This window comes from Myotis lucifugus, unplaced genomic scaffold (genome assembly GCF_000147115.1).
Source record: "Myotis lucifugus unplaced genomic scaffold, Myoluc2.0 scaffold_216, whole genome shotgun sequence".
Classification (NCBI taxonomy): domain Eukaryota; kingdom Metazoa; phylum Chordata; class Mammalia; order Chiroptera; family Vespertilionidae; genus Myotis; species Myotis lucifugus.
Window position 1 is genome coordinate 1,017,845 of NW_005871264.1, and position 23,878 is coordinate 1,041,722.

General features: G+C 41.5%; 1 protein-coding gene across 2 annotated transcripts in view; it reads left to right on the plus strand.

Annotated features, from left to right (window-relative positions):
- CRYBG1 (crystallin beta-gamma domain containing 1) overlaps positions 1-23,219 on the plus strand; it is a 70,565-nt gene extending 47,346 nt beyond the window's left edge. Inside the window, exons 9-21 of one of the 2 annotated variants that reach the window (XM_014463663.2) lie at positions 1,620-1,655; positions 2,541-2,698; positions 3,695-3,821; positions 3,951-4,096; positions 8,472-8,598; positions 8,797-8,829; positions 9,797-9,909; positions 11,437-11,566; positions 13,840-13,979; positions 15,219-15,342; positions 15,751-15,909; positions 17,818-17,980; positions 21,597-23,219. In XM_014463663.2, the coding sequence (XP_014319149.1) occupies positions 1,620-1,655; positions 2,541-2,698; positions 3,695-3,821; positions 3,951-4,096; positions 8,472-8,598; positions 8,797-8,829; positions 9,797-9,909; positions 11,437-11,566; positions 13,840-13,979; positions 15,219-15,342; positions 15,751-15,909; positions 17,818-17,980; positions 21,597-21,685 (1,545 nt within the window). In that variant the 3' untranslated portion in view covers positions 21,686-23,219. The remainder of the gene's footprint in view (positions 1-1,619; positions 1,656-2,540; positions 2,699-3,694; positions 3,822-3,950; positions 4,097-8,471; positions 8,599-8,796; positions 8,830-9,796; positions 9,910-11,436; positions 11,567-13,839; positions 13,980-15,218; positions 15,343-15,750; positions 15,910-17,817; positions 17,981-21,596) is intronic. The other variant, XM_023761757.1, reaches the window with a different exon arrangement.
- Positions 23,220-23,878: the final 659 nt, after the last annotated feature.

A 23,878-nucleotide genomic window follows, 5' to 3' on the forward strand; every position in this document is an offset into this window, starting at 1 on the left:
CCCCCCCCGTGTTGTGCCCTGTTGTCTGGTTCCTGTGCTGGACTCTAAGCCTTGGCAGGATCCAGGCTGCAACTGTCCTGTCCCTGTGCTGAGCAGTGTGTGCCAAGGTGTGGTGGGTACTCCCTGAATCTGCCGGGCACCAGGGAGGCTCTCCTTACAGACGTGGTTTTGAAATTCCACTCTGCGGTTGTCTTCCGAGTCAGTTTGAAATAAATGAGAACTTCAGGAAGACAACTTTTTATCTTAATCTCACCCCTCCTGCCAGAGCTTGTGGTTATGTACCTGTGTGTTTGCTGGTTTTATTGTAAATGATTTGGGGCTTTTTTTCTAAAACTAAATCCACTCTCAAAGAACAAACTTCTGTTAGTTGTGTGAATGTATCAGAGAATTGCCCCTAATTTAAAAGGCAGTTTTTAGTGGTAATTTACAAAACTGTGAAATTGATGGCATTCAAATTGGATTACTTTAGAAAAGGGTACTTGCTTCTATAAGCTGTAGTTTGTTGACAAAATCAAGCACATTCCTTTATAATTACAGGTCATTTGGTACATTTGAGCATCATAGGCTGTGCTTTTTATTTATTTATTTAAAGCTGTTAAATATGTATTGGTGAAAAATATCCTTCTGACTTTCCCACTGCTGATGCTAACTTTACCCTGCTTACTATTCCTGTATAATCCCTTTTCTATGGTTTGTTTTAGTGAATTTTAGAGAATTTAAGAAGTTTTTAATTATAAAAGTATAACAACCCCCATAGGCCCATCCTTTGGTGTGTTTTAAATTTTACCTGACAGTGTAATTATTTCAAGAGTCCTCCAGATCATATTGTGAGCTTGTATGAACTTCAACAGTTTTGTAAGCCATGGGTTGCAAAATCAAATGCCTCTGGGAGCAGGGCAGCAAATAGACAGGAGTGAGGTTGGCTGGGACTGGACCGAGGGAAGGTGGAGAGAGGCAGACCGGAACCTGAGTCCCGGCTGGAGGATGAGCACAGCGTAGGGTTAGTAAGTTCGGGAGGTGAAGTTTGTTGCCTGTGAGAATTTGGGTCCAGAAATGTCAGATCTTAGGACTGTTTCTTAAGTGAAGTGAGAAATATGCATTTTAAAAAAATTGATTTCAGAGGGAGAAAGGGAGAGATAGAAACATCAGTGATGATAGAGAATCACTGATTGGCTGTCTCCTGCACCCCCTCCCCCACTTCTGGGGATCGAGCCTGCAACCTGGGCACGTGCCCTGATAGGGAATCAAGAATCAAACCTCCTGGTTTATAGGTCGATGATGCTCAACCACTGAACCACACTGGCTGGGCTGCCTTTTTTTTTTTTTTTTTTAAGAAATTTACTGAGTTAAAAAGAAAACAACAAAAAGTTACTGGGTCAAAAAACACAGCTGACATGTAGATGCAGCTTACAGGCCAGTCTGTGAGCCTCTGCCCCAGACCAGCTTCCTCATGTCTTCATCTGCGTTGTTGGAAATTTTAGAACTGTCTCAACATAAATTTAAACAAACTGGAATGTTCCCTCGCTGTGAGATTTGACAGTGTAAACTGACATGTGTAATATAAAAAGATAATGTATCACTGAAAAACCACTTTCCTCACTGTGTTATTTTCTTTTCAGGGTGGTCGTAAAGTTGAATTCCCTGTAGATCCAAAGGTAAAACTATATATATTTTAAATTTTACTTCCACTCTGTCTCTCTGAAGAGAATACTTGTGTGATTTTACAGTTCAACCTAAATGAAGCATAATTGCAGCCAAAGGAAGTTATCCCAACTTCCACATGCCGTCCTTCAGGCTGGGAGATGCTGCTGATGGCTCTAGCTGTCGCCACAGCACGTGCTTCCATGGCTCAAAGGTTCATTGTTGTATCACATTTATATTTTGTAGTTGCATTTACTAATTGTAGGGCCTGTGGCTGCTTGCCAGTTAGTTAGGAAAAAGCTTTCAAGACAAGTTCTCCCACCTCCAAAAGGCTCTTTCTGCTTCTCACATCTATGACATAGTTTGATCTCTAGTTTGTTTCGTTTTTGTAATATTTATCGACTTTCAGAGAGAGAGAAACATTGATCAACTGCCTCCTGTACATACACACACATCTCTCATCGGGGATCCAGTCCACAAGCCAGGCATGTGCCCTGACCAGGAATCAAACCGGCAACCTTTCGGTGCACAGGACAACACCCAACCAACTGAGCAACACCGGCCAGGGCTAGTTTGTTTCATTTTAAAAACAACTTAGACCCTTCTGGTTCTTTAGTTTGCCCTAAGTGAAATTCTAAATATCAGTTCTAGACATTGAAACAAGACCCAATTATTTATAAACTGTCTTTTGAACCTTAGCTTTGGGCTGTATCCCAATAGGAAAAAAATTCTGATTTTTTAAATTATAAGATACTGTTATTTAATTCATTTTTAAAAATATCATGAGAAATTTTAATTTGTGTTCCAGGACTTAGTGCTGTTAAATGATTGATTTAACATTTAGCTGTTGAGATAGTTAACGTCTTACAAATTACTGGTATATCTCATTTCTGTTACAGGTAGTTATTTATGAAAAGCCTTTCTTTGAGGGAAAACGGATGGAACTGGAAACAGAAATGTATAATTTTATCACGGAAGGAGGCGAAGCAGAGGAAACCGATGGAGATGCCAGTTTGCCGCTGACGTCGGTGGGGTCCATGAAAGTTCTCAGGGGCATGTAAGTAGAGAGGCACAGCCATGAGGATTCCTTTTTCCTCTTTAATCAAGTGATAACATGCATGCCCCCGCCCCCAAAAAACATTCCAGATGGTGTGGGAGAGAGTTTCAAACGTGTTCTCCTCAGCCAGTTGTGGCCTGGACTTGAGAGCAGCAGTTTGAGGGGCTGGTTGGGGTCAGTCAGCTGCGCCAGGCTGGTAGATTGGCCCATCCAGATTGGCCAGATCTGCAATCTCGTTTATTAATGTCATGCTCCAAACTGTGGAACTGTTGGTTTGCTTTTCATTTTTTATGATCATATTTTGTACTCTCTAGATCTTATATATTTCCTTGGAAGTACACTGCATGTGGTCTGGTAAATAGCCAAAAACATAATATTTTAATTGCTATTTGGAGAAAGTTTATCCAGTTTTATTTGCTGATGTCCTTTTGAGTCAGTTCTTGTTAAACACACACATACACGCACGCACACACACACGCACGCACGCACACACACACACGTGCACACCCCTATCTCCTCCTTTACACAACATTGATGTATGTTTCTTAGATTGTTTTCTTAGGGCCATTCTTTTAGTCGCTTAAATTTTAGAGAAGAATTCGCATAATCATAATAACTAAGCCCATCTGTGGCTTTATTTATTTTTTTGTTAATCCTCGTGCAAGGGTATTTTTCCATTTATTTTTAGAGGGTAGAAGGGAGAGGGAGGGACACAGAGAAACATCCATATGAGAGAAACACATTGATTGGTTGCCTCCTTCACCCAACCCACCGGGGCCAGGGATCAAACCTGCAAACCAGATACATGCCCTTGACCAGAATCAACCCAGGACCTTCAGTCCATGGGCTGATGCTCTATCCACAGAGCCAAACCGGCCAGGGCCATTTGTAGCTTTATAATGATTTGTATTTGTCAATGAAACTGATACATACAATGGAAACATTTTAACACTCCTGAGAATTTCTACTCCTTCATTTTTTTTTTTTCTGTTGCAGTTGGGTTGCTTATGAAAAGTCTGGATTTACAGGTCATCAGTACTTGCTTGAAGAAGGAGAATACAAGGACTGGAAAGATTGGGGAGGTTACGATGGAGAACTTCAGTCTTTACGACCTATATTAGGTGTAAGTCAAAGAAAAGTTAATGGCTAATACTTGGTGTTTTAGGATTTTGAATTTTGATTTTTTTTTCTCAATAGGATTTTGATTTTTTTTCTCAATAGGATTTTGAATTTTGATTTTTTTTCTCAATAGGATTTTTCAAATGCTCACATGATAATGTACAGTGAAAAAAACTTTGGATCCAAAGGTTCCAGTATTGATGTATTGGGAATTGTTGCTAATTTAATGGAGACCGGATATGGAGTGAAGACACAGTCTATTAATGTACTGAGTGGAGTGTAAGTGAAATAGCCCACCCTGGATTTTAAACATGGGTTTCACCTTGGTTTGTGTTAAATTTATACCTTCTCTGACACAGAGAATTAAATTAAATATTAAATCAGTCCTTTAATACCTACTGCCACTATATTTTCATAATTGCTTTTTAAACCTTTTTCATTTCATTTTTTCATGTGTAATAGAATATTGGAGTAGGCTTTGGGGTTTATGATAGAAATCCACAGGTGCTGTTCCCCTGTCATTCTGCATGGAGACATTTCATGAATTTCTTATGATGGGAATCAAATAATAACAGTGATTTAACATGAGAGACCTGAGGTTGGGACAGAGTTCCATTCCATTTCCTGTGGCCCCACACCTACCCCATTATTTTGACATAAAACTAATTGTTTCAATGTCCCTGGAGTTAGCAATTGAATGCTTTAATAATGCCAAACTAAGTTTTTATTGAAAGGTGATTAGTCAAGACACCTTGGGATGCAAGTGACTGCAAGCCAACCTGGGTTGGTGTAAGTGATGGGAATGGAACTCACTGGCCTACATACCTGAAATGCCCTGCTGAAGGTTTGCTTCAGTCATGGCTGGACGCAGGGGCTCAGACACCTTCATCAGGACGACGTGGTCTCTCTCTATCTCTCTTGGAATCTTCTCTATATTGGCTTCACCTTAGGCAGGCCCTTCCCTCTAGTGGCCCGGGGCAGGGCCCTCTAGCTTTTGTTCTTCCGTCTCACTATCCCAGTGAAAAGAGCTTCTCTTTCCCACAAAAGTTCCAGGTGTGACTTTGATTCTGTGGGCTTGAGTCCTGTGAACCTGCCTAAGTCAGTCACTGTAGCCAGGGAGATGGCTGTGGCTGTGTTATGTGCCCATCATTGGACCTGAGATGTAGTTCCAGTCCCCTAGGAACCACTTATATATGATTGGTGTGAACAGTTCCCAAACATCAGAGAGAATGGGCACAGATACTGGATTGGGGGTGCGGGGAGGTGTCTGTTAAAAGGAATTCTACCATTATTCTTATGAACCAGGCTGATGTCAGTTATAATTTGTTACGAGTGAGAGTATTCTTAAATGGTTATATGAAATCATTTGACATTGGTTCTGCTGAAAGTGCTTGATGTCAGGTTTTTTATGTCATGAGTAGTAACATAGGCCATTTGAATCATTCCAACCTCAACTCCATTGCATTTCATGGGGCCTTCCACAAGATCCCTGGATATCTGGGGTGTGTCTCAGTGTGGTGTGCTGTCCCTGTGAGTCATGTCCACCAAATTCTTGTGCAGGCTGTTGCTTGTGGCTCTATCTTGGCAGAATGACACCAGGGGCTTCTGGGTCTGCCATTCTTAACAGGAAATATGTTCTACTGGGTCCTGTTCTGGAACCCTAACATTTTAGAATCTGCCATAGATAAAAGGAATGGTATGGCAGAAGTCATCTGAAATACTGCTGTGGCAATATGTAAAGACTGCCGTTGAAGTTAAGTATTTAGAAGGAAAATATAGTGGCCAGGTCTAGGTGGCAGTTGTACATTTTGATACTCAGCAGGTGTGTTGGTTCAATTAGTCAGAGCCCAGTCATGCAGCCTAGAAGCGGAAGGCCGGCCAGGCTGAGCAGAATTTCCCTGGGGCGTTTGTGTAGATTCTGCCGTTGGCACAGATAAGAATTTCTGTACCCCTGCCAGTCTTTTTTTAACCCAGCCCTTGTTTATTTGAAATCACTTTTCTTTATGAAATGTTGCTTTTATGTGTTTCTATTTTTAGTCACTTCTAGTAGCATTTCCTGGCTCTTGTTCTGGGTGTAGCAGTTGAGGTTTAGTATTGAAGGGAGGCATGCGTACCCACACCACTTCCTTTCAAATTGTGTGGCTGTGGGAAGGGCCAGCTGCTTCCTCATATTTCATTGGTCGTTTGACAAATATTTATTGAGGTCTATTATGTGCACAGCATTATACTATGTCCTCAAAGAAGTTACAGTATTTATATAAAACATAATTATTGCTACAAAAGACATGGGGATTAAGTGCTTTGAGAATCCACATCAGAGGGATTAATTTCCAGTGTGAACTCAGGGATGACTTTAGAGGCGCTAGCACTGAGTTGGGGCTCGTGGGGTGGGAAGGTGGAGCTGTGCCAAGATCTGAGGGAGGAAGACGAACCTATTCGTGTTTAATGGTTTTAAAGAAAAGTTATCTTAATGACTTTATTCTTATTGGTAAATAAGCATTTTAGTTTGGTTCTTTATTTCCTAGTATGGAACTCAAAGTCAGAAAAAAAACTTTTTTGAGAGTCCTGCTCTGTGAGTTTTTGTTGAAGTCGGGCCCTTTACATAGCACATTCGGAATCTGTTTTAAGTACGAAGTGTGTGGCCTGAAAGGAAACTTTATAGGACAAGTAGCAGTTGGGGTCAGGAAGCGAAGAGAACCTGGTGAGCCTCAGGAGACTCAATCATGGGTTCGATCATCCCTGGCCACTAAGTGATGGTGTCACCATGGACAAGTCACTTCCCATTCAGAACAAACACCAACAAATAATTCCATTCAGAACAAACACCGACATATAATTCCATGAGATGCTTGTTATTCATCTGTTAGCTTTGGAGGGCAAGGATTTTGTCTTCCATCTTTGCACACCTCGTGCCAATCTAGTTCCTGGCATATGATAAGTGGCTAATGTTTGTTGAGTGAATAAGTGAATTAACTTTTAATAAATGAATTAGATGTGAAAGCATTCTGGAAAGTTCTTAGTATGCACACAGGCATATAGGTATTAATCCTTTAAGCTGCGAGAGGATCAGGAGGGCAATGAATTAACTGGGGGAAGATATTTGAATGTAACAGAATTGAAAAACTTTCTTTCTCTCAAAAGGCTTTATTTTTGGGTAGGAAATAGCATCCAAGAAGTTGGTTTTGTTGATTTCCCTCTCCAAGTGTAGCTCACTTAAAAGATAAAGGAAAACATTTCAGAGGGATTTGTCTTTAGTATTTCTGAGAATTTGATCAATTTTGCTTATTACATAGTTGTGTCATGTTGGAAATCTGGTTTAAAACAAAATTTTTGTTACTTACTTGGTTTTTTTGGTGTTTATTTCTTCTGTCAACTTTTCCCCCCAGTGTGGTTTATAGTGTAGAGACATAGCTTCCTGTAATACCAGTGGGTTTATAGTTGTTTGTATGAAAAATAATACAATCTATAATAACATATAATAATAAAAGCATAATATGCTAATTAGATTGGATGTCCTTCTGCACAAAGCCAGGGCTGCGAGGGAAGCCTGGGTCCCGGGTGTCTGCCTGTGGCCAGAGGGAAGCCCGGGTCCCAGGTGCCAGAGGGAAGCCGGTGCCGACAGCCGGGGAAGTACGGCCTACTCTTGCACGAATTTCATGCATTGGGCCTCTAGTAATCCTATCTAATAATAGACAAACATGGTAATTGACCATACCTTCGCTATGCCTCCCACTGGCTAATCAGCATGATATGCAAATTAACCACCCACAAAGATGGCGGCTAATTTGCATACTGCAGGCAGGGCGGGACAGCGCCATCCCACCTGCCCCGCCGCCATCCAGGCCTGCTATTTGCCACCCGGGGCAGTGGGGTGGGACAGCGCCATCCCGCCTGCCCTGCCGCCATCTGGGCCTGCTATCTGCGACCCTGGGTGGCAGGTATCCCGTGTGCGACCCGACCCAGGGCGGCCGGGCAGCGCAGCAGCGATTGGCCAGCCCGCCCAGGCATCCCGTGTGTGACGCGACCCGACCCAGGGCGGCTGGACGGGGCAGTGAAGGCTTGAAGGCTGCTCCGGCTGGAGCGAAAGCCTGGGTCCCGGGTGCCAGAGGAAAACCGGTGCCGGCAGCCAGGGGAAGGGAAAGCCTATCACACGAATCTTTTCGTGCAACAGGCCTCTAGTTAATAAATAATAATAAAGAATAAACTATGTTTCGTGTACTGACAACTGTAGACCTATTTTCCCCCCAGCCAGTATACTTCTGGAAAGAAAATTTAATGTTGATAACAAAAAGAAGTATTTGCCTACTAACAGAACTTTGACAGCTACTTCTTGAAAGTCTAAATTATTTCCTTAGGATAGAATTAGAAATACAGATATATCCCCACTGGCACTTTCTCAAGGCAGAGGCTTGGATAAGTTTGAAAACACCCAAAAGGGTCACACAAAGATACTCATTCACTTGCCACTTTGATATCTAATCCAGACAAATCTATCTGCTCTTAAAAGATTAATGGAGAATCAGGAACATTATTAAGGTTGCTGATTGGTGAAACAAATGAAAGTTTCTGTATGATACAGTTACTCAGAGGTGTGTGACAGTTTTGTTATATATGTAAACTATGAACTGACTAACCAGTGTTTTTGTCTCTTTAGATGGGTAGCCTATGAAAATCCTGACTTCACAGGAGAACAGTATATACTGGATAAAGGCTTTTACACCAGTTTTGAGGACTGGGGAGGAAAAAATTGTAAGATCTCTTCTGTTCAACCCATATGTCTGGTAAGAAGTTATATTTTTGTATGAGAACACTTAACTGAAATTTGCATTTCCTTAATGTGTGCTTCTGATTCATGTATACTTAACACTATAGAAGCAATGCCGATATTTTTTAACAGTAATTGCTAATTTGGAATAAAAATGTATTTTAAGATGTCTGCTCTACTTATTTCCTTCTCTCTTCCCTTTAAAACACTTTAGGATTCTTTCAGTGGGCCAAGGAGACGAAATCAGGTAACTTAAAAAAATATCCTATCTTTATCATTAGGAGCCATCCATTGAAAAGCTGAACATACATGTAAAACTTCAGACATTTGGGACATTTTGATAGTTTTAACCATTTTTGTGCCTGAAAGTATAACTATTTTTAAATTAGATTTAAATTTTCAATGCTTGATAGCATTGACACATATCTATATACTTATAAAATGGTCTCATTATGTAATGTTAATTTTCATTTACTTTTTAAAAATTTATCTTTATTGAAAGTATGACAGATGTCCCCTTTTTTCCCCACTGACCCCCTCCACCCTTCCCCCAGCCCCCCTAAATGTTTATATCATTATATTGAATAAGAGTTTACATGAATATACTAAAATATTTCAAACAATATAGTTATTGTGATAAACAGTATGAGTTTTCATATTTGCTGTGTCTGCATTAGACAAACATTTTATATGGTCTCTTGAACATGGTCTCTCACTGGAGCCATTACACTTGTTATTTGGGCTTTTTAATGGAAGTGTTCAGACAGCCTTAATTACAGAGGCACAAATACCACCGTAGCCTCCTTTACTGGCATACACAAGATTCTAATAAGTCAGCAAGTATCTTCCATTGAGAGGGAGGAAAACTATAGTGTTTCCAAAATACAGTTTCCTGTTAATGTTAGAACTGATGAACAATTTACTTTCAGCCACAATAAAGCTTTAAAATGCCTCCCGGCTTGTTAGGACAGGGTGCGCTATAGAAAGCTGCCTCTATTGTTGGATTGTCCTTTGATGTCTCTGAATTAAACAGTCGTGAGTGGTACAGCCCAAGTATTTCTAACGAGATTAGTGTAGAAGTAGAAAATTAAAGGATTTATAAAATTCATGTCAGTTTACTGTAACAAGGTCGTGGTTGGGTCATCATTTCAAAGGCTGATTGGGTTAATGTGTCTGCAAAATGATTTTATGTATTTCCATTTACTTTTTCCAAGATTCACTTGTTTTCGGAACCACAGTTTCAAGGTCACAGTCGATGCTTTGAAGAAACAACAAGTCAAGTTGATGATTCATTTTCTACCAAGTCTTGCAGAGTTTTAGGAGGCAGGTAAGCAAAACAGTGGACTGGCAGAGCCTCATCACCGGGGGAACATAGAATTCACACATCAGCAGTATTTAGTGCCACCTTTAGATGCTTGGTACGAGATGAAACCGCCCAATAGTACAAGACCCTGGAAGTACTAAAGTATACTTTGCAGTGAGTAAGTGCTGGACACAGAGGACCTGGAGATCAGTGTGGGCTGGGGACGTTAGATCACCATCTCATGGGGTTTGGACCAGGTCCTCTACTTTCTAGGCCTATCCCATCATCCATAAAGGGACTCTGAATAATCTCTAAGGCACCTCCCAAGGTAGATTTTTTTCAGGTGGATAGGATAGGCATTCTGCACGATAGGCGAGTGCATGGCTGCAGTGGAGTTGGTGTGTATGCTGACCAGGGAGCACACACCCTCTCTAGCTGGGAGGGCTTTGCACTGGGGAGGAGAAGCAAGTCTGGAGGGTAGGATTGGATCGGGAAGGCGCCCCCTGAGCATATGAGCTTAGATAGATGCCATGGGAAACACGATGGGAAAGGCAATGAGCTCAAAGTGCCATGCTGAAAACTGGTTCGAAAGCTTTAGAGAGGGGAGAGCCCAAGGTCAGGGCAACCTGTGCCAGGGTGATGAGGACTTCTAATGACAATAGTAATAGTGCCTTTACTTATATAGTTCTTTATGGGTCTAAACAGCACCGTCATAACACTTAGCATGGCAGAGTGGAAAGAGCACAGACTTTGCATTCAAATGCAGATTTACAGTAAAACTTCACTGCCAATCAGCACATCCCTCCACCTATCCTGGTTCCTCTTTATCACCTACCTACTTCATTTATTACCTGCAGACATAGGAGTTTTTTGTTCATTTATCATCTTTCTCAGCTCACTGGAATGTAAACTTAAGACAGCAGGGACTTTGATTTGGCCTCTGTTCTATCCCCAGCAATGGAAAAGTATCTGACACACAATTAGTCCTCAATAAGCATTTGTTGAACTAAAAAACAAAACAAAGAAACGCCACTCTTCTAGGCAAGCTGGTAAATCACCATTTTATCAATAATGCTGAGGCCCGAGGGGCTAAGTGACTTGGGGAAGTCACAATGGTATTTTGACTCCTGGCCCAGTGCTAAGGTGTTGGAAATAAGGAAAAAGGAATGTGAGAGAAATTTTGGGAGGAAATCAAGCAGATCCAGGCAACTGACTGGCTGTGAAGGTTGAAGGATTATTGAGAGGACTCCAGGGCTGGACAACACCTCACTGGCTGGGAGAATGTGGCACCCAGGAGAGGAGCAAGGAATGCTGGCAGGTGGGGAAGAAAAACATGAATCATTTCATGGAGAGATTTTATTTCCCAAATGCAAAGCTAACAACTGACTTATTATAAATATTTGTCACAAGATTGAATGCAGAAAATACGTCTAGATATTTTTGAAGAACACTGTTAGCCACAAGCATTATTTTATAGCAGGCTACCTCTAAAATCAGATTTCTTGAATAAGAATACTCCAATCATGTGTGTGTGTGGTTTTTCCTATGTAGCTGGGTTGCGTACGATGGAGAAAATTTCTCTGGTAACCAGTACGTGCTGGAAGAAGGCCACTACCCGTGTCTCTCTGCAATGGGATGCCTGCCTGGAGCAAGTGTGAAGTCTCTTCGTTTTATAGATGTTGTAAGTATGTCCGTGTGGACGTCTCGTTACGGAGATGTATGGTTCACATAGCTGATGGCCAGAGCAGAAACCAGCAGGTAGACCTACTCCAGGCTTGAAGTTGGAGGCAGAAAAAACAGTTGTAATAGAACTTTCTATCCTGTAACTTTTAAATCTCCTTTTAGATGTTTAACATATAAATTGTTTTTGTTTGCTTCAGGTGAAGTATTGACTCAGTCGTGGCACACAACCATCATGAGTTACTAGTTCAAGGCCGCTCTCCTGTTTTTTCCCATTTTATACCTGATTCCTCTCCCTTTTATAGACACCCATAGAATGTGTGAGGGATATAACTTGAATATTCTTATAAAACATATGTTTTCAGAAAATCTGTACCTAGGGTTCTTAATGTTTCTATTGATTTTAGAGAGGAAGGGAGAGGAAGAGAGCGGAAAAGAGAAACATCGATGAGAGAAATATTGATCGGCTGCCTCCTGCATACCCCCTGTGGGCGTGTGCCCTGACCAGTAGTTGAACCGGCTACCTCTAGGTGCATGGGACCATGCTCAACCAACTGAGCCACACCAGCCAGGGCTATATATAGGCTTTTGATTTATATACAGTATTACACTATAGTTCTTACTGCATTATAAACATAACAATACTTATATTAAAATTTTAAAGAGCTGTTCATTATGCTGTATTTACATCTCATACATAACTGATGCAAGTATCCCATCACAGTGTTTTACTTATTTAATTCTCATCTGTGCCTCCCCATAGGCCTGTGGGGATCTCTTGGGCATGTATATTAAAGAGTGCATTTGCTGGGATTGTGTACATGAATATGCAGCTTCACCAAGTCCAGTTCTACCACTTCAGACTCTTGCTGGCAGTGCGTGTGGGTTTGTTTTCCACATTGTTGCCATTACTGAGTATTCTGACTTTCTAACTTTGGAAGGAACTGGATAGAACGTATTCTCTCATTGTTAATTTGCATTTTACTATTAGAGAAGTTAGTATCTCATATACTTATTAATCAGTTGGGTTTTTTGTTCAGTGAATTGCCTATTATGTCCTTTGCTCAGCTTTTTTATGGTTTTCTGTATATCTTGTTGTTACTGATTTCCAAAAATTCCTTACAGTTTTAAAATTTATTACTCTGTCTTTTAGAGATTTGCAATCAAATGACTCCTCCCGATTTATTATGTGTGTCCTAATCCAGATTATAGTGCCCCTTTGAACAGAAATCTTTCATTTTAATGTAGTCAAAGCAATATTCAATGGAAAACTCCAATGTTCAGATGTTAGTGTGAGTGTGTAGTTTTGGAAATATTTTAGTGTTTGGTAGCTGATCTCTCCTAAGAAGCTTTAAACATGTAGCTGATTTTAGGCAGGAGTTGGCTTTATCTCATCCTTTCCTGCTTGTTCAACTGACTAAAGTGTTGACCTTTCTCGAGATGTGAAAATAGTAGCCACGGAACATGGGACGATGTGGTACCATGCCTTAGCTCACAGATGCCACACAAACTACCTCTGAACATCAATGTGCTGTTTACTGGTCAACAGAATCTATGTCAGGGCACATTCACATAAATGAGGCAAGTCCCACACCCTTGCCACAGAACTTGGAAGCAGGTAGGGAATTTCTGATGATCATTTATGATTTTAGGATTATCATCATTAGAGCTTAGTCTAGGGTCATAAGGGTCTATAATTTGAAAATGAGTTTGAACATAGAGCTTTCATCCGGTAGTTTTCTCTCCTCCTAACAATATTCCTACAGGAAAGTTTGGGAACATGCGTGCACAGAATCACTGTCTGTTGACAATTAAAACAACAAAAAAAGACAGTTGAAAATGCATACAAGGAGGTTCCTGACTAGCAATTCCACAAGACCCTAAAGACTGCAATAGGCCTCCGACCCTCGCCATTTACGTCCATAGCTTTCCAGTCCTAGCCCCTCTTTATCCTAATAGAAAATAGCAGGATTGAAAATAAATTCATTAGCTGTGTTGATATTTCAGACTCATATACCCATTCCTTTGTGCCTGGGATATCCCCCACCCTTCATAGCACTGTTTACATTTACCTGCCTTTCTATGCAGTAGGAAAACTTCCTGTCCCCCCTTCCTTCCTCTCTTTGGCTCTGGAGTGTATAAACACCCCAACTTCCTGGGAAAGGGAGCTTTTAACAGGCCACGATCTCGTGCTCTGTCCTTGTGACAAGATGATTTTCAAATAAGTTCAAGTTACCATTAAAGATGAATAACATTATTTTTGTTCCTAAACAGGAATTTTCTGAGCCAACAATTATTCTTTTTGAAAGAGAAGACTTCAAAGGAAAAAAGGTTGAGCTTAATGCAGAAGCAGTCAATCTCCGATCCCTGGGATTCAACACGCAGATACGCTCAGTTCAGGTGATCGGTGGCATGTGAGTTACCTACTTGTTCATTCAGTAAGAGATGATTTTAAAGATTAAGTTTGATCATATTTCTTTTTCTCCTACGTTACCTTAAACAAAGTGACGTAAACCCCCCTATTTTCTGTAAGGGTCAATGATTATGCACCTTTTCGCACTGGGAAGAGCCATGTGTGAGGCCTCTCTCATCAATTCCTCCAGGCTTTTAGTTTATTTAAGGTAAGGACTTGGTCTTCAACACCTCAAAGTTTCTAGGGGAATGCTTTGCAAAAACAGTGCTCAGTAAGTTTACTGAGCATTTTTTAGCAAGTATGAGAGAGCTCATCTTTCTTTTCCCTTCGAAAGACCAAGTCCTTTGATTTTGGAGTCAGGGCTGGGGTTTTCCTTTAACTAGGAGTGACTACCAGATGCTGTGCACGCTTAAAGGTCAATATGGAAAGATTTTTCTCAACTTTGAATAATTGTGAAATTAAGTAAGATGTAAAAATAAGTAAGAACTATCAATGTAATAAATGTTTTTAAGAAAGCATTTTTGTTTCACTCTCAAAAATAGGTATAGTCCACTTGTATGCATCAAGTATTGGAGGGGACTATAGCTGTTTAAAAAACAATTATTTGGGTGCTTTAGAGTTCCAGGATGGAAAGTCGAGGACATTCTTCCTTGGTAACACATGGGCCAGAGGAAGGCTGCTGGGTCGCTCACATGCCATTGCGTGCAGGAGTCCACATGTCTTCAGGTGTGGGCACCAGCATCCCTAGGAGACCAGAGTATCGTTAGTAGTTTTCTAGACTGAGGAAGATTCCTCTCATTTTAAACAAAAATTTGAGTTATTTACTTTTACTTAAATAGCCCTTTAGTATTTATCATATACCACACAAGAACTTTACAAATATTAGCTATTTAAATAAAAGATCCATTATTACAACTGGAGATGTTTTATAAAAAGCTCACAGGACTACTGGGCTGTCCCACTAAGACTATAATCTCTATTTCATTGCAAAGGTGGAGGAAAAACCTTACTCATTTCTCTTCAAGAATGGTTCTTTTTAGCATATGTACCAAGAATTTGCTATTTGTTGAGAAAAGGGTGCTTGAAGTGTTTTAGAAAATAAGGCAGCCCCCCCCTCTCCTGCCAATGTATATTTTAGGTATAAAGCTCAGTCTAAAAATTGAAACGTCCTAAAATATAATTAGGGCTCATTGTCAAATGGATATTGCCGCTTACTTGTGGTTATCTACTTTTTTTCCAGATGGGTTACTTATGAATATGGCAATTACAGGGGTCGGCAATTCTTACTGTCACCAGCAGAAGTACCTAATTGGTATGAATTCAGTGGCTGTCGCCAAATAGGTTCTCTACGGCCTTTTAATCAGGTATTTTCTTTTTCCCCACGTTTGAATAGACTCTTCTCCAAATTTTTTTTGTAAATGTAATTTAACATTTTCAGTTTGAAATTTGCCACTCCCTTCACCACCATGAACTTCTGAATTTGGGCTGTTTCTGACTGCTTTCAGAAACGCTCTCATGCCTGACATCAAAACGTGGTGTGTCCCAAACTCCAAGCGCTGGGTTCCCACAGGCAGGCTCCCTGCCCCAGGCACTTCTTTGACATTTCACCAAAATCTTCTCAGCGAAAAAATCCTAAAGCCTCAGGGGCTCCTGGGTATAGAAATTGTCCCTAATACAAACTCACCTTGAATTTGGCCCCTGCTATTGATGCTTGTTCAGAACTTCTAATAGTACAACTTACTTGTGATCATTACTGGGGTTTTGTCTTCTAGAAACGTATTTATTTCAGACTTCGAAACAAGGCAACAGGGTTATTCATGTCAACCAACGGGAACTTAGAGGACCTGAAGCTTCTGAGAATACAGGTCACGGAGGACGTCGGTGCTGACGATCAGATCTGGATTTATCAAGAAGGATGCATCAAATGCAGGGTGAGCTTTAGGATAAGACAAAGGTCTGTGACGGCATCTTTCAAATTAATGCTATTTCATGATTCCTGGACCACCTTCAAAAATAAATTAGGTTTTCCATGAAAATATTTCTTAGCTCTTATAGAACCAGTCTACGAACGTAAAATGGGAGTAAATCTAACTCTGATCCAAGATAGAGCACTGATATCTATACCTGATTTTTATATAGTAACTAGAGGCCCGGTGCATGATATTCATGTACTGGGGGGAGTCCCTCAGCCCAGCCTGCGCCCTCTCGCTGTCTGGGACCCCTCAGGGGATGTCTGCCTGGTGGGAGGGGGGAGACTACCTTATTTTCTAAGCCAGCAGGCGAACATCCCCCGAGGGGTCCTTAGTGCTGCCGCAGAGGCGGAAGAGGCTCCCACCACTGCCACTGCACTTGCCAGCCATGAGCCAGGCTTCTGGCTAAGCGGTGCTCCCCCTGTGGGAATGCACTGACCACCAGGGGGCAGCTCCTGTAGAATATCTGCCCCTGGTGGTCAGTGTGCTTCATAGCGACCGGTCGTTCTGCTGTTCAGTCGATTTGCTATTAGGGTTTTATTATATAGGGTAGAAAATTATATAGGAATTTCTACTAGGTATAGAAATTAACTATAAGCCCCAGCATTATCAACAAATTAGTCTTGGCTTGCTTCCTTTTTGGAGGATCTCAGACTAGAATTAAGGGTGAAGAAGTACCAGCTTGCGTACCATTTCCACATTGGCACACCTTGAGAATGGACAATGCCCCACCTCCCTCCTATCACTCCTCCATAACACGATTACGGGCTGCAATGAGTAAGCGTTTATAAGAGGAGCTCATGCTTCTGTTGCAGATATTCTTTTTAACTTCCTGATTTTATGGGCTTGGCTGTTTGCTTCCGATTTTTTTCTAACTGTGGTGCCCCATGAGTCAGCAGAAGGCACACAGCCTATGAAAGGTGTGTTAATTAGGTCTGTGGGGCCTGAGGGGGAGGCATCCTTCCAGTAAGCATAAGGGCTGTTTAGACTTGCACAGAAGGAATAGCAAGAGCTGTTAACAGAGAAGCACAAAAAGCCAATTTCTGCCTTTGAATTTATCTTAAACAATTCAAGAAATTGGAGCCTTTCATCAATTATTTCTAACAGATATTTTAGTGATGTTATTTAACGACTTTGAATTGAGTAGGTCAATGAGAGGTAAAGTAGCCTAGATCATCACAGTCCTTTTATCTCAAGTAGAACAGTACTTTCCAGTTCTCTCCATGAGCATTTTCTTCAGCGATCTGTGTTAATGTCATGTGAACATGTGACTACCATACACTGTTTATATATTGAGAGTAGATACACTTCAGAGAAGGACCCATAAAATTCCTACATGAAAATACCCTTTGCTGTATTGGTATTTTCTTCTTTTTATGGTTGGATAGCATGCCTTTTTAGAAAATTTGACATTTCTCATGAAGAAAAGACAAGAGAAATAAATGGTATTTCAAGGTTTAAAATGACAAAATGCCCTTTTAGCCACTTTAGTGCTACAATAGCCTCCAAAATTAGAGGTGCAGCCACATTCTAGAAGGGTCTGGCTGCACAGAGGTGGTTCTGTGGGGGTAGGTTTGGTGGCATGACCAGCCTTGGAGGACAGTCATTTCTGGGAGGGAAAACCATCATGAGGGGCAGCTTTGATGTTCTCAGGCTTCTCTCACTAGTAAGACAGTCTCCCAAAGGGCAGAGGTCCCTTAAAATGGGGAAGAACAGAGAACCCTCTGTCACTCGTGTCACCTGACTAAAGGGCATAAGGGTGAATGAAGTCAGGATCTAGGGTGGCTTTAAAAATCAGCTTAAACAGGGAACTGATCACAGTGACACTTGAACGTGTGTTCCTAAGACACGTATCTCTGTACCAAGCAGATAGCAGAAGACTGCTGCCTGACGATTGTGGGGAGCCTGGTCACTTCCGGCTCCAAGCTGGGCCTGGCCCTGGACCAGAGCACCGAGAGTCAGTTCTGGAGCATGAAGTCCGACGGTAGAATCTACAGCAAGCTGAAGCCAAATTTAGTTTTAGATATCAAAGGTAAGGCTTGTTCCCTTTATCTTCTTGGTTGTGCCTTTTTTTAGTTAACTAAAAATCTCTTCTTTACTTTTGAAAATGGTGAGCACTAGTATAAATAGTAAGAGATCTTTCACTATGTCAGCCACTGTGCTAAACACTTTGCATTGTCATGTGACCGTCACAGCAAACTATGTTATTCCCTCCTTCCCATCCCACTTTACAGCCCCCAAAACTGAGGCTTAGAGGGGTTAATCCATTTGGCAATAAGTGTTGAGGTAGAGTCTGGACATGGGCTGTCTTCAAGCCTTTTATTTTAACAGTGAGACTGAAAATCACAAGTTAAAAGGCTGTGGTCTCAGTATAGTTGATGATTCTCATGTCTATACATGTAATCATTCATTGAAAAGATCTAAGATCTAAAAGGAATTAACACAGCCAAGAGGATTTCAACTGAACATCTGTTCAATGAAAATCCAAAGCAAATTGATGGTGCTTGAGAAGAACAAGGAAATTTAGGACAGTGTTTCCCAAACTTTATCTGTATCAGAATCACATAGAGGACTTACTAATGGAGACTTTCTATTTCCTACCAGGAAAGCCAACATGATGATGTTTATAAATTTAGTGAAATGGTTATAATGTAGCCTTACTATATCACATACTTCATTTTAAAAAATTGCTAGGAAGTTGGCTCAATTTTACTTTAATCAGGGCTCTCGGCCAAGCTGTCATTAAAAATTGATATAGGGATAAAGAAGCAGCTGCAACTCAGTTTTAAAATAATTTTTCTGGATGATGGAGAAGCAGCATTTTTATCAGGGACTTTGGGGACTGTGTGTGACCTCCAGATGGATGGTGGCCAGCCCACTTAATAACAGGATTAGAATTCACAAGGAACCTGAGAAGCTGGAAGGGTGCTCAGGGGCAAAGGCAGAGTATACTTAGGGCGCACAAGCTAAGTAATATAACAGGCTGGATGGGAGCCGAAAATAACATCAAGTGCAAGATGTAAGAAAGTAGATGTAACATTCAGAGAATGAATGGTGATATAAATACACCTCCTTCACATTACATAGGATACAAAATTTGTCATTTGTGGACATTCTACAAATGGTCAACTGGAGGTTCAGACTGGTTAAGAATCACAGAACCAGACCCTCCTCGATTCTTATTTTCATCAACCTGTTCAACTGGAACTTCTCGGTCTATAAGATAGTTTCAAAACCTCCAAAGAAGCCAAGGAAAAGCGACTGAGTTGGAGACGTGGGTTTTTTTGAACACATGGATTCATGTGTCTTACAGATGTGATCAGCTTCTGTGCGAGGTTAAGGACACTGTCATCCTTATGAGCTAACTTCTTGGAGCATTTCTTCTTTTGTTCTTTCAACCTGTATTTACTGGCTACTCACCAGGCGGAAGGCTCAAAGTGGGAAAAAGGATACTGTCATGGCTTTAGAGAGCTTACCTTCTAGAAGTGCTAGGCATACAGGACTTGTCCCCACTTGCTACATTAACAGCTGACCCGGGAGTTAGGACACCTGGCTTTTAGTTTTACTCTGACAAGAACTATGGGACTCTAGGAGGTTCCTCCTTAGGACTTTAAGTTCCAGAGTCCCTTCCTAAAACGCACTGAAATTAGCCAAATACCTCTTGAGAAAGGATAGTGTCTGTAGGCTTGTGAATGCTCAGTCTATCTAGTATGGTAGCTGCATTAGTCACTTGAGGGCTTGTTAAACAGAATTTGTCTCAGAATGTGGGAGAATGGTGCCATCTTGTGGACATGAGCAAGTAGGGCCACATCCCACAGACTGCTAATACAAATACATCTCTTTGGTGCACTTTATAGGAAACTATACTTTTCATTAGCTATAACTGTGGAACCATTTGTTACCTAGTGATGTTACCATAAAATTTATTAGACTTGTCTCCTGGTGTCTGGGGAGCGAGTTGTTTGGGTAGACAATCACGTATTGTTCCAGACCACAACATGGCAACAGTGGGTGCTGATTCATGCTCACTTTAAAAACATCAGATGTCTGGGCTGATTTTAATTCTCCCAAAGGAAGAAGAATGAATCAGATTATTTCTCAGGAACTTTATAGTCTTCATGATTCTAATTAGAATTATGCTGTACTGTACACAGAAAATAAGTTAAAATACTATATCTTGAAGAAGGGAAAGAGGACATTGGGACCTTGAGAGGGCACTTCCAGAAATCCCAGTGGAGCACACTGTGTGTCTTGATGGACACAGTGGGATTTACTGCAAAAGTACACGTAGAAGGCCGAAGGCACACTGCCCTTGTAGTCTGTGCTACACCTAGCCGTGTGGAGGCTCTGGACCTGTGGTTGGCAAACCGCGGCTCGAGAGCCACATGCAGCTTTTTGGCCCCTTGTGTGTGGCTCTTCCACAAAATACCACGTGGGGGCGCACACATACAGTGCGATTGAAACTTCGTGGCCCATGCGCAGAAGTCGGTATTTTGTGGAAGAGCCGGTATTTTGTGAAAGAGCCACACTCTAGGGGCCAAAGAGCCGCAGTTTGCCGACCACTGCTCTAGATCAAGTATGTCAAACTCGCAGCCTATGGGCCGCATGACTCATATATTTGGCCCATGTTAGCCTTTGAGTTTGACATGCTTGCTTTACAGTCAGTGATGATAAACCAAACTCTATGAGAGGAACACTAGATAAGAGATGATTTCCTTCCCCAGCTACCCAGCTCTATAGTGTAAGTTATCAAACCTTTTGGATATTTTGTAAGTGCTTTGAAAGAGAATAAGGGCATTTAATTATTAGCTTGAGGCTGCAGTATGATTTCATTGCCAGTCACACTAACCCTGCAGCCAGATGAAGATTTTTATTCTGATGGAGTCCTCAGTGACATAGCCTTGGTGCTGAGACTTATGCTAGAAAACTATAGGGTATCTGAAAGGATGTTCATTCCACACTGGGGGGAAAGTCAGATGAGAGGACACTTTAACACTCTGAAATATCTAGTAGGTCCTGTTGGGAAATATTCTTACAAACATTCTGGTGAAAGGAGTTTATGGAGACCATACTCATACAATGGAACTCAGCATCTGAAACGCCGTGAATTTTATACACCAAAGCCTGTGAGCTCAGTAGTGGGAGTGCTGCCCATACCTCTGGTGTCATTCAGACCTCCCCCTTTACCTAATTCAGCCATTTTTCATTGTTCATGCAAAACCTGTTCCAAAAAGACAACCATCCCACTATATCAGGTCTGCCTGCTTTTCCCTCACTGATACCTCGAATCCGTGACCCCACCACTGAATATATTTCAGTCTCTGCTCCTTTTCCCTTCTCTATATTCTTCCCTGTGCCCCCAATATCAGACATCCTAATGACTGGAGTAGGTTTTGAGACTTGCATAGGAAAAGGAGCCCAGGAAGTAGATCCTGTGTGGAGCTGCTGGTGCCCTTATGGGATTTTAACACATTTACCCCCAGTGACTGAGCCTGTCAGACTGGGTACTTGTCAGGGTTCTGCTCCTGCTTTGTTTCATGCGGCACATGGCTCTGCACCTGGTTACTCCTACTCGTTACTTGGTGCTGAGGTAAAATGTGTTGGCTTCACGGGGGGCACATTTCCTTTCATGTTTTCCTTTTTTTCAGGGGGTGCACAGTATGATCAAAACCACATTATCCTCAACACCGCCAGCAAAGAGAAGTTAACACAAGTGTGGGAAGCCATGGTCCTATAACCCTGGACAACGCAGGAGGACTATTTCTGGAGGTCTTCCAGCTACCTTATTTAAAAAGAAAAGGACTGCGGACAAGAACCAAGAGGAAAGCGGATGTGCTCCTCAGCAACTCTAAATTCACTCATGAATCACAGTGCCAGGAGCGGGACAACTGTCTCATCTCTTCAAAAGACCAATGGTTTTAAACCAATAATTTGTTCTTCTTTCACTTCTTGCCTGTCAGTTCCTTTCAGCAGCTGCTTAAACAGGTTGCCTCATTAGCAGCGTTGGGGTGTTTTTAAAAAAATCTTATCTCAAGTGCGTTAAGACTGTACATTTTACATGATTTCCAAAGACAGTGACAGGAGAGAACAGGAACAAATTCACCGACTTGGTGGACCTACATCGCCTTACACTTTAAAGGGAAGGGTAAAGCTTAAGTCTGTAAGGTAGAAACTGTTTAGACCTTAGAAGAAATAATGTATTAGGCCTATAGTTTTGGTCTTTGACCTTCTGTTTTCTGAAATCATTAATTATGCTGTATAGCCAATTGGGAAATTATATATTCAGACATATGTTAAGGAATTGAATGAGTATAGACAAAACACTTGAATTAATATTAAAAACTAGAAAATTTAAAAGATTTCATGTCCATGTCTGCTTACATTTATTAGCAGGATTTGGATTATTTTAATTCACCATGGGCTGCCCTAGATTTTCACACGAGTGTTGTTTGAAGCTTTTCTTACAGATGCTGCTAGAACAGTATACCATGACCTAATTTATTAGCCCATCCCCACTCATCTATAACTAGTTCTGAAGCAATGTAATGCAATCCTTTGCTAAACTCAGGTAACTTAGCCTAATTCCCTGCCCTCCTCCCATCCAGCTGCACTGGCAGGCCTGCGCGGGGCTACCTTACCGGTGATGTTGCACAGCCATGCTCCGAGGACAGCTCAGGTCTCAGGGTATTGCAGCCCGTGGTCACTTTGGGTGTGGAAGGCTCAGGAGGATGACCAGCAATTCTCCAAAAGGAAAGGACAGGAGGCCTTCGGAGATGCTTGTTGGTCAAATCTTAGAACTCTGAAAACCCTAAAATTCAGCAAGCACTTCAATGAAAGTTCAAAATGTTTAACTGCTGACGATACACTGCCCAGATGGTGCTGTTCATACTGTGGATACTCATTTTGAACAAAACTGCTAAAACAGTCCTTGAACACCCTCTTCCTCTTTCTGTCCCCACTTCATTGTCCTCGGCACTGAATGCTGGTGCTCTTGTCACAGGAAGAACAAACCTGGTTTCCTTTTCATGTTTCCCATTCTGAAGTGTTGATCCTCTCTGGCGTCTGTGGTAAGCAATTATGGTCATCATAGTAGTATCTTCGGTTTTAAGTAATGTTTGTACATGTCCAATAGCAGCCAGCATGTCTGTCTTGTTCTGAGGTGTGTGGCTCTGATTTTTGGCCTTTGTGCATCCATTACAGTGTGGTGGGGTAAGACATCATACAGTAGCCGCTGTTGAATTTATCTCTTGAATAAACTTGTTTCTGGTTAACTGTGTTATGAAATCGGTTAGTAGCCCTCATTAACACTTCAAAGAGAGTCAGCTGGCAGATTAGAAACAAATGCCTGATTAGGACAAAGCAAGTTTCAGGGGGGCTAGAATATGGCAGGGAAAGGTCAGCTGACTCCCCTCTTTCCAGACACTGGTGAAAGGGTGCACTACACTTTTTTGAGTGGACATGAGGGGGAGTGAGGTCCTGCCTTGAGTTTACCCTGCACCGCCCCCTGGGAGTCCTCAGAGTTAAAGAGCTGACTGTTCAGGTGGAAGTCAAAGTGGCGTATTTACAACTGGAAAAAAAAAAAAGTTTTTTCTTTTGAGATAAGTCTGTAGTGATGAGATCAGCAATTCCAGAGAAAAGCCCTCATCCAACACACTAGAGTAAATGAGTATCTAATAGGAATAAACTAAGCAGAAAGTTACTCAAACAGGTCTATATCAAAAGCTAAACGCGAGTGTCTAGGGTGCAGTAATGATCAGTACAACAGGAAATGGACACTCACCTGCAATGAATGAAGGGCACACTAGAGATTCAAAAGCCGCACTGGGCATTTGCTAGTAAAGTCAGAAACTGGAGAGCTGTGGGCCCCAGTGGAATGGTGGAAATTTCCATGGAAAGGTCCCCAGAGAAGCATGTTTCACTGGTTGAAGGA